Genomic DNA, 17,420 nt, shown 5'->3' with positions numbered 1-17,420 from the left:
ACAAAGTACCGTATTTTTCTGTGTTTTGAGCGAGGCTTTTTGACACAAAAACCACATCAAAAAACTGGGGTTGTCCAATACACGGATAGTGGCATGGGGGGGGGAGCGGCACGCCGCCAGCCATTCGGTTGGCGGGAGCACGCCTTTCCCTGATGCTGCAGTGAGCGGGAAGCGATCTGGGAGGTGTTTCCCGCCCGCGGCTGCATTGTGGGGAGAAGCTGCATGCCGCCAGCCAGCTCTGTGATGGGAGCGCAAATTCACCTGATGCCGCTGCACATGGGAAGCACTCCCTGGATCGTTTCCTATGTGCAGTGGCATCGTGGGAGGTTGCGCTCCTGCAAACTGGATGGCTGGAGGGAGCGCAATTTCACCCGATGCCGCTGTGCATGGGAAACGATCTAGGGAGTGTCTCCTGCCTGCAGCGGGGGGGGGGGGAGCCTCAACAACTTTGGGCCAGCTCCCCTCATTTTCTTAAAATTTAGTCTCCCAAAATGGGTGTGTGTGTCTTATACAAGGGGGCATCTTATAGACAGAAAAGTATGGTAGGTTGGGCTGAGAGGCAGTGACTGGCCCAAGGTTGTACCCAGTGAGCTTGTGGCTGAGGAGGGATTTGAACCCAGGTCTCTCCCAGGTCCTACTTATCGCTACCCTGCAGCGGCTATCATCTGACCCTAGGGTGAAGGTAAATTAATGGTGGTGGCAATGTATGTGGCTAGTCAGTCCATCTTCTCCAGACCTCCTGCTCTGCTGCCCACAGGTAAGGGGCAAGCAAGTACAGTGGAACCTCTGGTTACGTACTAAATTCCTTCCGGAGGTCCGTTCTTAACCTGAAGCACCTCCCGCTGCTGCCGCGCCACCAGAGCACAATTTCTGTTCTCATCCTGAAGCAAAGTTCTTATCCAGAGGTACTATTTCTGGGTTAGCGGAGTTTGTAACCTGAAGCATCTGTAACCCAAGGTACCACTGTAGGCCAAAGCAGCAGCAATGTCTCCTTCCACCAGGTAGGAACAGTGGCTGGTGCCCCCACTCAAGGCAGCGCTTTGCAGTAGGAACAGATAATTAAGTAGTCTGTTTGTGAGCACTTAGGAAAGGAAGTTTACAAAAGATAGTGTCCATTGCTTAAAAGATTTCTGCACCCAGTTTTTTCCCCATTGTCACCCATCATTACAGGGCAACACCTTTTTGAGAAGAAACGACGCCATGTGCATCTGCAGCAGCACAACCAGACACCTTCATCAGCTCCAGCAAACATGTCCTGTATTGGTCTCCACAGCCACAGCAGGCGCTCTAATGCCCCAGCGCATGGGTAGGCAAACTAAGGCCCACGGACCAGATCCGGCCCAATCGCCTTTTAAATCCGGCCTGCAGACGGTCTGGGAATCAGCGTGTTTTTACATGAGTAGAATGTGTGCTTTTATTTAAAATGCATCTCTGGGTTATTTGTGGGGCATAGGAATTCATTTTTATTTTCAAAATATAGCCCGGCCCCCCACAAGGTCCGGCCCCCTGCTGAAAAGTTTGCTGCCCCCTGCCCCAGCGCTTTGACTTCACCCGTGAAGGCGTACTCCTCCACTGTCTCCGGAGACAGACGGATGCCAACAAGCAACAACCACTTTCCAACCGTTCAGGAACAAGTTATACCGGTGCTATGGCATCCATAGATCGCCATCTGACAATGCTGATCAGTGATTGGCTTCTAGATGCATACCCTAGATACCATCTGTGTCCTGTTCCGAGCTGTAAGACTGAGCATGCATGCTTCCTTAAGGCATTTTAGAAAGGCAGCTGGAATTTTCCTCATATTGAGGTTGTTGGCATTGATTTATTGGTTTGGCGTGACCCCCGCTAATTGATTTACGATCCACAATTAGCTCTTTATGCCCGGCGCGCTTCCTCCGAGCTGCGCCACTCAGCTCCGTCTTCAGTAGAGTTGAACACAGCGGTGAAACTGTCACGTAGCTTCCACTTAGCTTCCGACAAACACACAGAGAGACCAGGTTTGTCTAATATCAGTTCTTTATTCCGACTTTCCCCAGGAAATCTCCTGGGCTCACAGCAGCCATGACAAACTGCCACCTCTTCCCTCAGAGACCAGAGAGGAACAGAGACGAAACTCCTCCCAGCTTCTAAAGCTGACGTCAGAATGCTGAGGCATCATGGGAACTTCTTAACCTGTTAAGTTCCAAACCCAACACCCCCTCTTGCCGAACCATTCTGACAAGACCTTTTTTGAGTTCAACACCTTCCCCTTTGCCTTGTGCCCCTTCCCGGCATCTTTCCCAGGCACCTGTTGAACCCCTTCAACACTCCCAGAATCACACTGTGCGACACTTTTCCACGCACTTGTGACCTGATACCCTACTGACCCATTTGGGCCAGCAGTTGTGTCTTCTCCGTCAGACTCTTCCCCCTCTGACTTGACACCCTGTTTGTGAGCTTTCTCCATTACGCTAACCGGAGATGAAGCCTCACACCTGGACACTCCTTTCACAACCTTTGGAGATGCCCAAACCTGCCCTGAACCCTGATCTTGGACCTGGTCCCCATCACCGGGTTCTGAACCCTGATCTTGGACCTGGTCCCCATCACCGGGATCAGCCTCTGGCTCCCTTTCCTCCTCAGAATCAGACAGACATTCTGAGAGAAAAATCAGGACTATCCCCGAGTCTTGAACACCCATCCTGTTCACAGAACTCAGCCTGCTTACTGACCAGCAGCTTGGTTTGATCACCCTCTGGGTATGCAAACTTCCACCCATTGGTTGCAGGATCATATCCACAGAAGATCATGTCCTGAACCTTTGGACCACCTGCCCCAAAGAGCTCAAAGGGCTCTTTGGCTACCCTCCCAAACCCGGGAAAACCATGTACCTGTGCACCTTTGCATGCCCTGCACCCTAGGGACCCCCCACATTTCCGGAGTTTGTACCCTTTTGTGCACCTGTGCAGCTTTTGCACATGACTGGGAACCTTAGCACACTGCACCTGTGCTTTTCCAGCATTCCCACCACCCTCCAGAGGTGACTCCAGAACAAAGAGATTGTTCTGCCCCCTTTTCACGTTGGCCACTTGTTTCCCCCCAACGTAGACCTCTAGCTCCTCCTGTAAAGGAGAAAAAAACATGTTAGCCACAGCAGAAACCGACTTTCTCATTCCGTCTGCTAACATCACAGTTGTGTCCTGTTGAAAACAGCCCTGCAGTTCCGCATTTTGCCAGCAGGCTCGCTTAGCAGGTGCTGACCAACAGCAGTATTCAACACCCAGCGTGTCACCGTGTCCTGGCTGGAGTTGTTCTTCACAGTTGCCATAGAAGCAGTGATAAGAAAACAACCCTCCCCAGCGTCTGAACCACGTCCTTCCCTTGCGTTCCCACGCTGGCCTCCTCTCCGAGACTGGTTCCCATGAGAACTCAGCTGGTTGACCTTGGGACCTTCCTGCCCAGCTGTCTCCGCTCTCCATGGGCAGCAACGACGAACTCCAGTGGAAAAACACTGCCCGGGGCTCCTCCCAGCTGGCCTGGCCCTCCTTCTCCGTCTTCCAGAAAAGCACTCCTTGCCAGCTCCGCCCCCTCTGGCCTGGCTCCCACTGCGGCTTTCTGGGAACCTGCTTTGTTGACATTCCACTCCAGCACGCACAGTGGAAAAGCCTTTACACTTGCCTTTGGAATCCTTCGCCCCCCCGATCTGCTCACTAGCACTCCTTGAGGCTAAAACATCAGGAACAGGGGCTGCCGCCATCTCTAGACTTTTCTCAATACTTCTCCGGGGCTCTGGCCTCCTGCTGAAGCTTCACAGCACATCCCAGCAGCCCTTGCTCACTTTACGCCCTTGCCCAACTTCTTAGAGTGAGCTGTTCAAACGCAATGTCCTCCAAGACCTGGCTGCCTGCCATTGTCTTCCGTTCTCCCAAGGGGCCCCAAGCTGTACTCACAGATCACAAGCTCCTCCGGCACCCATCCGTGGAGAAACGATTTTCCAGCTGCTCTTCAGCTCCCAGCACTCAGCTCTCAGCACAGGCAAACCTCTGTGTCTTTCAGCTGCTCTGAGCTCCGCAGCTCTCCTTTGCCTCTTAACACCAGGCAAAAACTCCTGCCAGCGACTTCAAACGCATTCCGGCACTTCAAAGCGTTCCTGTGACAGTTTTTACGATCGGTGATTAAGCACCCATAACCTGTTGGCATTGATTTATTGGTTTGGCGTGACCCCCGCTAATTGATTTACGATCCACAATTAGCTCTTTATGCCCGGCGCGCTTCCTCCGAGCTGCGCCACTCAGCTCCGTCTTCAGTAGAGTTGAACACAGCGGTGAAACTGTCACGTAGCTTCCACTTAGCTTCCGACAAACACACAGAGAGACCAGGTTTGTCTAATATCAGTTCTTTATTCCGACTTTCCCCAGGAAATCTCCTGGGCTCACAGCAGCCATGACAAACTGCCACCTCTTCCCTCAGAGACCAGAGAGGAACAGAGACGAAACTCCTCCCAGCTTCTAAAGCTGACGTCAGAATGCTGAGGCATCATGGGAACTTCTTAACCTGTTAAGTTCCAAACCCAACAGAGGTCTCCGGAGAAACTGGAGTCTTGTCTTCCATAAACGTTAGCTTGGTTCGAACACTGTTTATTTCAATTACTGTTTTGCTGTATTCTTATTGAGGGACGCGGGTGGTGCTGTGGGTTAAACCACAGAGCCTAGGACTTGCTGATCAGAAGGTCGGCGGTTCGAATCCCTGCGACGGGGTGAGCTCCCGTTGCTCGGTCCCTGCTCCTGCCAATCTAGCAGTTCAAAAGCACGTCAAAGTGCAAGTAGATAAATAGGTACCACTCCAGTGGGGAAGGTAAACAGTGTTTCCGTGCGCTGCTCTGGTTCACCAGAAGCGCCTTAGTCCTGCTGGCCACGTGACCTGAAAGCTGTACGCCGGCTCCCTCGGCCAGTAAAGCGATATGAGCACCGGCAACCCCAGAGTCGGTCACGACTGGACTTAATGCTCAGGGGTCCCTTTACCTTTACTATTCTTACTGAAGTTTTGCTTGTAAACTATCCAGAAACATATTGATATACAGCTATATAAAATAATAATATGCTATAATATTTAAGGTACCACAAGTCGTCTTTGTTTTTACTGCAAGGGGCTGGTGTGTCTGCCCTCATGGGAAATGTTTTAGAGCAGATAGGATAAATGCCAATTCCTTATGTTGAGAGTGCCATCTTGTGGCACTGCCTTTGAATAATGCTCTTGAGGGCGCTCTGAGTTTGACATGAGTAAATGGCTTATCATTGACAAAAAGCATAAGCACAGATAGAAGTTTCTCTCTTGGATATGGAAGATACAAAAGTAAGGAATAGATGAGGACCTGGGGCATTTCACATTTATGTTGCTGCTGTTATTTCTTAAAATTTTCATTTATACCAGACCTTTTTTTTGTACTCAGAAGTGCTTTACGTGCATCAAGGATGGGAAACCCAAAATTGGCTGCGGTGCCTTCTGTCCAGGCCTACAGCCTCTCCTCCTCCTGAGCCCCAACCCTTCTAGGCCACTGAAGTAAATTTAACAAAACAGAGTTAAATCATAGCAACCCAGTTGAACCTCATACGGCATCCAAAGGCCTCAAGACCCACATTTCCTAGCACTCTAGGCTATCATGCTTTCCCATTGGGGGAAGGAAATCAAATTACAACTGTCTCCATCTCCCTGCAAACTAGGAAAACAAACAAACAAAAAACCTTCCACCCAGAGGACTAAAAAAAGGAAAAGCCCATTTTCTTTAGGGAAGCCATGTGCTTTAAATGTATGGGGTAGATGTAACCATGAGTTACTTGCACATGGTTCTCCCCCCACTGGATAACAATGTACACAAGAACTGCCAGAGCACCTTGCTGTAAGGAATGAGAAGGAATGAGAACTAAGGGTTCTGCTACACCTCTGAGGTCCTCCTCCAAATGTCAGTCCGTCACCCTTTTGAACTAGGGCCCCTTCTGCATCGACATTAAACTTACTGGTTTGTGTGTTAACAATGCTTTTGCTGGCATTTGTGTGTATGCCACAATTTTAACTGTAGGTCCCGCCATTTTCAAATCAATTTTGGAGAAATGAGGAGCAAATGCACAGCAAGCTGTTATTTGAACAAACAGCTGTGAAATACCTTAACGCGGCACTGATAGTTGCCACTTTTTATATTTATTTAAATATGAGCAACACATTTCATATTTCGTAAAAAAACAAAAACATTTTTAAACCAGCCCATTAATATCTATACAAAAATAAATGTTCTTATGTTTAAAAGTGAGCATGTTATAAAACATTTTGAATTCTCTTCCAGTAATGACAACTTTTCTAAGCGGCTTCAGGGAAATCCACATTTAAAATGTTCGAGTAAGGATGTGACGAGAAACCTCAGAGGTTCTTTCAAGGGACGGGCTTTTTAAATATGGGGAGGTATCATATGTTACTTTGTAAGGAAACACACAACTATTAGGTTAGAAAGTTTCCTCTTTTATGAAGTTAAGTAATTTAGATCTGACTGGGACAAATGAATCAATTAGGTATAATAATAAAGGAAGCAAACTTCCTTGAACAAGTGGCATTCAAACTGCACTTATGCACATAAACCATAACCAATTACAAAATCCCCTCAGGAATCTAAATTACATGAATTGACTTTTAGTTTAACAGACTATTTCATGGCTTATTCTAATTTCAGTTCAGCTGTGGGTTTGCGCATTGATATGGAAAGTCTTGTTTTATCAAGTCCAGATGAAAATTTGCAAATTGTTTAAAACTGACTCATGGCAACTAAGAAAACACCTTTTGGATTTTATTACCCACAGGGTAAAGCACAACTAATCCAGCTATGATGCAGAGGGCATTTGCATAAATTCTCTACCATTTCTATGCTGGAATTTTCCCACTAGTACAAAACTAAAATAACAGAATTTTCCCAAAGAGAACTTTTGGTTTCAAACTATTTGGCAGGAGAGGAATACAACGAACTATTGACATGCTGAAAAGGGTGAACAGGGTTTTCATATTATGTGGACTGTTGTAATTTAAATACAGTGGTACCTCGGGTTAAGTACTTCATTCGTTCTGGAGGTCTGTACTTAACCTGAAACTGTTCTTAACCTGAGTACCACTTTAACTAATGGGGCCTCCCGCTGCCGCCGCAGCACGATTTCTGTTCTCATCCTGAAGCAAAGTTCTTAACCTGAAGCAATATTTCTGGGTTAGCAGAGTCTGTAACTTGAAGCATATGTAACCTGAAGTGTACGTAACCCGAGGTACCACTGTAAGTAGTTTATGACTTGTGACATCAGCCAATGGGTAGGACAGGGTTAAATCCTGCATTGGCCACAGAAGAGGGCAAACAAGAACAAACCCAAAAGGTGGGCTGGTTAGAAATTGAGGTTACCTCTGCAGGTACACATTCTAGAATGAATATAGTCAGAGCCTTGTAGCCAAAAGTTAAACCAGAACATTTTTTTTAATTCATAAGGACAAAGCTTTTCCATAAAACCCCCAAGTAATGCAAACATAAATATCTAGTTAAGGCACCACCCCTTTAACATTCAAAATATAGCTCATATTTGGTATTGCTTTTCCACTTCATCAGCTTGGGTTTATCCTTCCTGCCTGGACATGTAACCCAGCTACACATCTCCAGGAAAGACAGAACTTTTCAGTAACAGTATTCCACAGCCCTGTGAAGTGGATCACCATTCATAATTGCTGTTTTATTTGGTAGACTGTTTTCTTACTTGGTGCATATTAAACAAGAGTATTGATTTGCAAGAACGTGTGTGCTTTTTCACTTTGACTGATTGCTACCAATTTTCAAGTAGCTATATTGCAAGGGTTAAAACTCCCAGGAACTACTGAAGCATTATCAGGCTTGTACAGCACAGCCACATGTAAGGGGGTGGGGGGGATCATTTAGCATCACTTCCTATGAGTCATGGTATTACATTGCATCTCCCAACACTATTCTGATAATCTTGACTTGTTTCTCACAAAGAGCATCAAACAGAACACCAGCAGCAGTAGAGACAAGATCCTCCCCCATAATACTACGTAAAGATGGACTTCAAAGGCTGCACGCGCTGTGCATTTAAGCCACAATACTTCCCCCAAAGAATCCTGGTAACCCCCGTTTACCTCACAATTCCCAATGCCTTTAGCAAACCACCGTTCCTACGATTACAGACCACTCACAAACCCGAAGTTAATTTCTCTGCACACAAGCTTTGCTTGTGTCAGAAGCTCAAGCAGGGTTACCCAAGGGTGCCTGTGACTTGAAAAGAGGCAATGAAAAGCATAACCCAGGACATGCATCTTCACCAACTTTTACACTCTTAATCTGAAAGCATGTCACCTTCCACTATTGCTACTACATACCGGTAGGTTTGTTTCTGTTCCTTACAGCAGCTCAAAAAAGTAAATGGAAATATAACTGGTCACTTTGGAGTGTAACCAAAGGACTTCTAACCCCATTGCTGTAACTATGAGCAAAGGGTCTGTACAAATCTCTAGCCATGCTTGAAATACTAATGATTAAACATATGGCCACTTTGTACACCGAGTAGTCATTTCTCCCTGAGCCTCTAACCTTCAGACTGACACACATTCTACTGTATAGTACCTTGTCCAAATTACAAATAGTCTGCATGTAGGTTGGATGATTCTAGGAAGTTAAAAAAACAACAACCCTGAATATTCATAGTAGCTTCTTAGCTCAAATCAAGGTATGCACGTTATACTCTTCGGTTAAAAGCAGAAAGGAATCTCAACTACTTGAGTCTATATTTAGGTAACAAAAAATTGTTAATCTTGTCCAGAGAAAGAAATCAATCAGAGGTACACGCAACCACAAAGTAGAAGCAGAACTTGGGAGCTGCTTTGGTCTATTAGAAGGGAGGATTGCTAATTTAAAGTACAGTACTATCAGTTTTGCAAGTTCATAAAATAAACTAAAAAATACCTATTTCCAAAATCCTGAAGTTACCATATGCACATAAACACATAAAATAAGTCACAGCATATTTAAATGTTGCTTCAACTAAATGTTTGCAACTAAAAAGCCCTCTGTGCCTGCAATCCACAGAGCAGGAAGCAACATTTAAAATGGCTTTTATTCACATTTCCCCAATAAGTATTTCTAGCTTACAGGGACTGATGTGATCTACATAGCACTAAGGGTGTCTGTGGCTAAGTTGCCTCTAACTTAAATAATTTACCCTTTCAGCATTGTGCTGAATACAAGAAAGTGCAATAATCATCTCCATCAGCTAGCAGAAACAGATCTTGCCCCCACCAGATTTCAGGAGTTGCCAGGGTATCTCCAGAGTTACGTAAGAAATGCCCGAAAGCAGCATCATTGGCAAACATTTAAATCTCACAGTCCTCATCATACTACTCTAGCAGATACTTTATTAACTGAAAGTTTAACAGTGATGCATTGCCTTTTCCATTACAAAACCAGGTCTGTATTCAGAGTTTCTTTTTCAGAGAGGCAATGTTCTTCTGCAGTCTTCTGGGTTGGTATTTATTAAAGTGCATCATAAGATGTTATCCAGTGTAAGTTTCGTATCATATCCAGTTTTCAAAACAAATCAGTGTATATTATCCAATTAAGGGATCGTCGTCGTCTTCCTGAAGCTGAAGTCGGGAAAATGGATGCACGGAAGCCGTTCTGCTCTTCATGATTATTATAAGGCACGTAAGTGTCGTTAACACAATGAAGACACCAATGACTATTCCAATGGCCTCAGGGACATTGATACACCACTGGTCAGCTAATAAGCACTTGGCGTGGCTCAAGGTGCCATTATTGGGCTGAGGCATCAAGCCCAGGATGTGACACATCATTGGATAAATATCAACCGTATAAATGCTATTTTGCCTGTAACCTTTGCGAAAAGCAGGCCCGTGAGCTGCCAAAAATGGATGCATACTTGGAAGGGAGTTATCATAGCCGTGGTCTCCTACTGGAAAAAGGGAATGCAAGAGTTGTTAATGTGCTAAGCTTCAACCTGAACAGATATATCCCCCCTAAAGATAATCCCGGAACCATAAAAGTGCAGGTTCTTCAAAGTATTCCCACCCCCACCCCAATACAGATTGGTATGATACTATTGTACAAGGTATTGCACTTTCCAAATCAACCATCCACTAAGATGGTTATCCTCCCTGCAAGTTTCCAAATATTAGGTAATAGAGTTAGCTATGCCTTTGAATTACATGTCACCTGCATAACCTTTGTTCTTCACCAAGATGTCTAAAAATATACCACAGGAATAAAGTTACTTTGTTTTTGCAGGTGAAAGCAGGTAAACCCTGCTTGTTATTCCACACACTGGGAACACCAGGAGCAGGTTTAGTTCTATGTATGCCTTTATCTCCCTGTAGCTGGGAAAGCCAGCATGGTGGCTTCCAGATGATGCTGGATTATAACTCCATCATCCCAACCATTGGACAACAACAGGTGCCCAGCATGACTAAGACTATTTGGAGGTCACTATCCCAGCCTTCTAGGAGGACTGGTAGCTGTTACTTTACACAGAGGGCAGTAAACCCCACCCCTCAGGGACAGTAACATACATTCTAACCCTGGTGGCTATGGCTTGGTTGGCTGAACATTTATGTACATAAAAGTTGAGCTGACTCACTGAGGCTCTGTACACGCTACACCTTTAAAGCACATTCAAAGTGCACTCTTTCCCTCAAAGAATTCTTGGCATTGTAGTTTGTTAAGGGCTGCAGGGACCTGCAACTCTAAAGGGTAAACAACAATGTCCAGAATTATCTGAGGGAATGTTTCAAGTGTGCTTTAAAGTTGTACTATGTATACAGTCTGTGTTTAGGAAGCCAGAAGGTGACTTTGGAACCACCAGTGTTAGTCTGAACTAAGGTGTGATAAGCGGCAATAATATTTGCTGCATGCCTTGGCAATGAAACTCAGCTTTCATGACTGCAGGTGTTTCTAGGCAGCTCCAATGTTTAGGTGGGGATGCTTTTGCACTCTGCATGACTATGTACCTTCCACATGAAAGGGAGTAACTTGCTCCAAATCAGGCCAAGAGAAAACATCCAAAAGGAATACACTTACACCGTGAAAGAGACTCATTCTGTACAATTGTCCAGCCTTCATCAGCAACCAAAATTATGGGCTGAATGCGCTCATTGTGATGGTAGTGGTAATGGTCTGGAATCTCTTCTTTAAGATAAATCTTCATGTAAGTGCTGCAGTTTTTCAGCATGTTATATACATATGTTTCATCTGAAAAGTATAAAGCAAGGAAGCATACTCTTATTATCTTTTGTAAAGCCTGAACATTTACCATTTGAAGTGCATTCCCCACCCTCATCCAAGCTGCAAGTTCAATGCGGATCACATGTTTAATCCTATTGCAGTATTTATTTGGCCCAGTACTTTGCTCTGGGCCTTTATGTATATTTAAGTATTATATTTACAGCCCACCTTTCCTCCAAAAAAGCTTGAGGTGGCATATGCTCCCCATTTTATCCTCACAACAAGCCTGTGAGGTCGATTAGGCTACAACAGCTGACCCAAGGGCACCCAGTGAGCTTCATAACCGAGTGGGAATTTGAACCCTGGTCTCCCAGGTTCTATGGGACGCAGGTGGCGCTGTGGGTAAAACCTCAGCGCCTAGGACTTGCCGATCGCATGGTCGGCGGTTCGAATCCCCGCAGCGGGGTGAGCTCCCGTTGTTCGGTCCCAGCTCCTGCCCACCTAGCAGTTCGAAAGCACCCTTAAGTGCAAGTAGATAAATAGGTACCGCTTTATAGCGGGAAGGTAAACGCCGTTTCCGTGTGCTGCGCTGGTGCCGGTTCGCCGGAGCAGCGTCGTCACGCTGGCCACGTGACCCAGAAGTGTCTGCGGACAGCGCTGGCTCCCGGCCTCTAGAGTGAGATGAGCGCACAACCCTAGAGTCTGTCAAGACTGGCCCGTATGGGCAGGGGTACCTTTACCTTTACCTCCCAGGTTCTATAACATATTGAAGGTAAAGTGAAACCCACATTTTAGCCTTTAATGTTAGTAAGTTATATTGTCAACCACTGCCCTACGCAGGCATGCTACTCAAGTGTAAATGCTTTGCACGGGCAGAGATGAGCATACTAAGCTCTACTCCACACCACCGCTATGTCTATCATCTCCACAAGTTGGAAGGTGAAGTCTAAACTGGGAAGCCTTGGAATCTCCCCCATAGCATAGGGGCTTAAAATGTGCAGGGAGTTTCCATAGGAGGTTCCCCACCTATGTAAGGTGATGGACACTGTGATGCAAGGGGTGGGGTGCCACACCAGCACCACACCCAAAGGAGGGCTTATGCAACAACTATATTAGAAAACAGGTCATTTCAAAAGTTCCCAATGTTACCATAAACACATTTGCTATATTAGAAGTGCAACAACAGATGGCACTATAAAGTTTTCTTACTCTCTTCCTTGAAGAGCTATGATATAGATGCTTAGCGCCCTCTGACACCCCACCCCCATCAATCCCCCAGGAAAACAGAAGCCGCCAAACAGCACAGCTTCACTCACCAAAATCAAAATCTTGCTGGACGTGTTTTTCAAGTTCAGAGATTTGATCTCTAATCTCTCGTATCTTGACTGCTTTGGTCTTAAGTCTCATGTTAAAGCATCAAAATTATGCTTTTTAAAAACAAAATCAACATATATTAAGAACATACTTACTTTTTGGCAGTATTGCAGCAACTGGGCTCTTGTCTACTAGAGTGTAGCTATTACGGTCAATGCAGTCATCCAGTTTGATCAGCCTGTCCGGGGAACACTGTGCCATGCCATGATCACTTGTAATTATAACATTAATTTCCTCCCACAATTTGGAAGCCTTTAGCTTCTCAACAAGCAAGCCAATCAAATTATCCACTTCTTTTAATACTCCAATCATGTTTTTCGTATCTTCTGGCCCATACTTGTGCCCGCTTGCATCTGGTTCTTCCCAATAAAGAGTAGCAAAACTGACTAGGGGGTTAGAACTGTTCAGCCAAGCAATGATGTTTTTCACCCGTTCATTGAAACCTATTGCAGAATCATATTTCATAAAAAAATGAGGGGTAGTATTGTGAATTTTTACATCTGAGCCAGGCCACATTGCAGAAGCACTCGTTCTGTTTTCCTGCAACTGGTTGGTCACCCAAATAGGAACTGCCTCATTCCACCAAAATGGGTCTTTGTCATTGAATTGTGAAAATGTTTTATTAGTAGCAGCATCAAACATTTCATTTGCCACAATACCATGGCTTTCCTCATACAGCCCTGTGACTATACTGTAATGATTTGGGAAGGTTTTTGTGATGAAAGCATTGGTAATGTCTTCCACTAAAACACCATCCTTAATAAAATTCTGGAGATGTGGAAATTCATATTTCTTCAGATAATCAGCCCTGAAGCCATCAAAAGAAACTAGTAGTAATCTGGGCATTGGTGCATAAGCAGAATGACTACCAGAGCAACAAATGATTCCATAAAAGAAGAATCCCAGTATTAAATGCATTGTGGAAAAGGTTTCAAAACACAAGGATGTGGAAGATATACCTAGAAGAAAGTAATTAGAAAGTGTCACTAAGAACATCAGTTCAAAATAGATTTCATTTAAAGTAATCTAAATTAGTCCATCTCAATTAAAGTTCCTACAAAACCCAGTTTATATTCTATTTAAGCCAACTATTGTCTAAAATCCCCATCATAAATTTTATCCCCTAGGGATAAAATACCACCCTGTTGTACCTTCGCACCATAACTGGTAGGGGCACAAAAAGCACTCTCCCAATGCTACTGTCTGATCTCAGGCACACAGAGATGACTGGACCTCTGTAACACAGTGCATTCAAGTCCCATCCCATGGAGCTTGTCCATAGCAACAATTTCTTGCTATGCTAGAAAATTTAAAATACTTTTTGATTTTATTACTTAGAAATGACAATTTAGAAAAAGCTCAGCACCTAGTACGATACTTCATTTTATGCAGTTAATGCTCCGCCCCCAATCTTACTCCTGTAGTTCTCTATTTGCCTGTACAACTTACTAAACAGCTAGACCAGGTTCTACTTCCTGGTTTTAAATCTGATGCCACAACAATACTCTTAGTTCTTCATTCCCAGCACTACAAATAAATATCTGTAGCTGGTCTCATGCTGTGGAACTCTTCCAACAGAAATTTGGCAGACACCCATTGGTTGGGGGGGGTCTAATTTCTCATGAAGACTTATTCAACAAGTCAAATTTAATCATTTTAGTGCTTGTTTTATACTGTTTTAATGATATTTTATTGCATATACAGTGGTACCTTGGGTTAAGAACTTAATTTGTCCTGGAGGTCAGTTCTTAACCTGAAGCACCACTTTAGCTAATGGGGCATCCTGCTGCTGCCGTGCAATTTCTGTTCTCATCCTGAAGCAAAGTTCTTAACCCAAGGTAATATTTCTGGGTTAGTGGAGTCTGTAACCTGAAGCGTATGTAACCCGAGGTACCACTGTATTGCTGTATGCCACCTGGTTATATACGATAATTTGTGCTATATAAATACTTGCATAAGTAACGTAAGTTAACATAACTTAAGTTAAATAATTTGTATTCATTTAGGAACACAGAAAGCTACCTTATAACAAATCAGATAATATTGTCTACATTGGCAATGATTCTTCAGGGTTTTAGACCCTGAAGATGCCATCAACTGCCCTTTTGCATACAAAGCAGATTGAACCATAGCCCTCCCTGTATTTATTATTATTATTATTTATTAGATTATATAGTGCCCTTCATCACAAGATCTCACGGTAGTTCACAAGATTAATGTAACTTGAACACAGTTAAATAATTTCTCAGTGAAGCTTACCTCATTTAAGATTCCTAGCCCAAGTCACTATGTTCAATATTTTCTCCAACACTCAGAGAAACTCATTTGGAAAAACCTTTGTGTAAATAAAAATTAAAAAGAAAAAAAAATCTACATTAGAGATAGACTTTTAAAATATATTTTTTAAGGTACCTTTTAGAATTTATTTGTTTGCACAGGTAAAATTTCAGCAAATAAGACAGCTAAAGAAAGCCAATTACAGAACTCTCAGGTTCTTACTTAACTCTTCTATGGACCAGAAATATTTGCTATTATTTAGCTTTGCTCTCCATTACAAATCAATAGCCTACTACAAAGTATTTTATTATTTTACCCACCCTTCACCCTAAGGTCCCAGGGCAGGTTACCACAATTTATAATACAACTACCAAAACCATAACCACAAAAAATAACAGCTAATAAAGTAACAGCAACATCTAATATAAAACAACACAAATCATACAATTGCTTATATTAAGATGCCCAATCTTTCCGCACTGGAACTCTTCAAGGCCACTTTATTTAAAAAGAGATTTCTTTAAGGCCCATGCAGTTTCCCTCTGTGCCCGTTTAACCGAGCCCAAACCCTGTGCCAAGGGGACACCTGTGTCCTCAAGGTCATCGCAGAAATGACGGAAAGCCCAAACCCTGTTCTTAAAGAGCACTTACTACCCCCCTTCCACACACCCCGGACAGCATCTTGAGTCCAGAGCCAACTGCCCCACAACCACAGGGCTGCCACCCCTCTCCTTTATTTATTCCATAGCAGTTAAAGAGCGCTTGGCTGTTAAGTGATTGACTTCCCTCCATCTCGGTTTTGGGCTATGGCAATTAATGTTATGTTATGAATTGATGTTGGTTTGTTTTCTTTTTGTATGTGTTGCTTTGTCTTTTTTCTTTTTCTTTTGTTTGTTTGTATGTTTTTGTTCCTTCACTTTTTATGGTCTTGTCATAAAAAAAAAGAACCCAATAAAAAGAAGAAGAAAAAAGAGCGCTTGGCTGTTGAAACAAAAGCAAAAAGAAACTAAACCAAAACCCTCAAAGCAATTAACCTTTGGGTTGCAAGTTGCTTTGGGTAAGATAAAGCAGCTTGCAAAATAATAATAATAATAATAATAATAATAATAATAATAATCAGGGCCGGATTTAGGTTTGATGAGGCCCTAAGCTACTGAAGGTAATGGAGCCCTTCATATGTCCAGCAGTCCTTTGCCAACAACAAATTGCCGCTGTTTTGTGTGTGTTGATTTATGGACCTAATAGGTATCTAAAGCCATTTGCACATAACAAAATATGTATTTTATCAATGTAATTGTTGAACTGAAATACAATTAAGAAGTAGTATAACAACATATTAATAGTGAAATCATTATTAAGCTCTAACTTAAAATGATCGGAGGCACATTACTTACATCATACATCTCTTTCTTTTTCCTTTCTCCTCCTGTGAAGAGGCTGCATCCTAATGTTTTAATGTTGTACAGTATCTTAATCTTTTAAATTGTATTTTAATCAACTTGTTTTTATTATTGGTTGTTAGCCGCCCCTGAGCCCAGTCTTGGCTGGGGAGGGCGGGGTATAAATAAAAATTTATTATTTTTATTATTTATTATAGGAGCCTACACAACACCAAACACTTATACAAGGGTCTGGCGACTTCTGTTTCAGAGTATCTGAAGAAGTGTGCATGAACACGAAAGCTTATACTAAGAACAAACTTAGTTGGTCTCTAAGGTGATACTGGACATTTATATAAATACTTTATTGTCACTTGTACAACTTGTATACAGTGAGATTACACAAGCACCCCCCACTCAGCTCTCTTTATTTATATATAAATACAGTGTGTGTGTGTGTGTGTGTGTGTGTGTATATATATATATATATATATACTGCGTCAGACCAACACCTACCTACCTGAATCCACCTGTGTCAGACCACCTACCTACCTGAATCTAACACCAAACACTGTTGCTGTATGTAGGTTTTATTTTATTTGGGGTTTTTTAATCTTATATTTTGGAAATGTACATCCAGTTCCCCCCCTTTTAAATTTTTTGGGGGGGCCACCCAAGAGAGTGGGGCCCTAAGCTAGAGCTTGTTTCGCTTACACGTAAATCCAGCACTGATAATAAATAAATAAATAGTAGCAGTAATAATAATAATAATAATAATAATAATAATAATAATAATATCTTCCCTCCCCTGTATTTCGTAGTTGCAGCCACTTCTGGAGAGGAGCACCACCCGCCCGGCAGCCGTTTAAAACGAGAGGGGGGCCGTCGGACCTTGGGGTCGCCTCAGCCGCCCCCTCAAACCCACCAAGACCCCCCTCGCTCAACCCCTCCTGCCGACCCCGCCGCCCGCCCGCCGTCGGAAATAAGCGCGCTCTCCCCGCCGCTTTACCTCAACTTTCCTTCCTCCTCCATCTTCCTCCTCAGGCGTCGCCGGCGGCGGCGGCGGAGTCGGCTGCGCCTGCGCACTGGCCGCCGCCCGCCGTCACCTGGACCAACGGCCATTAACGGCCCGGAACCTTCGGAGAAGG

At 43.8% G+C, this 17,420-nt stretch overlaps 1 protein-coding gene and 1 long non-coding RNA gene across 2 annotated transcripts in view; one reads left to right on the top strand and one right to left on the bottom strand.

The window, feature by feature from the left end:
* LOC308480979 overlaps positions 1–17,420 on the top strand; it is a 171,657-nt gene that overhangs the window by 145,912 nt on the left and 8,325 nt on the right. The gene's annotated exons all lie outside the window — the stretch shown is intronic.
* ENPP4 (ectonucleotide pyrophosphatase/phosphodiesterase 4) lies at positions 7,459–17,420 on the bottom strand. The gene is made up of 5 exons (XM_081012705.1): positions 17,282–17,420; positions 14,876–14,951; positions 12,712–13,575; positions 11,099–11,269; positions 7,459–9,977 (listed from the first exon to the last, which is right to left on the bottom strand). Exons 3-5 carry the CDS (start codon positions 13,532–13,534, stop codon positions 9,613–9,615), a joined length of 1,359 nt encoding a protein of 452 aa, XP_080868831.1. The 5' UTR covers positions 13,535–13,575; positions 14,876–14,951; positions 17,282–17,420; the 3' UTR covers positions 7,459–9,612.

The sequence above is a fragment of the Podarcis pityusensis genome, assembly GCF_964106645.2.
Source record: "Podarcis pityusensis genome assembly, chromosome: 7".
NCBI lineage: Eukaryota > Metazoa > Chordata > Lepidosauria > Squamata > Lacertidae > Podarcis > Podarcis pityusensis.
This window is presented reverse-complemented; position numbering and strand designations above follow the sequence as displayed.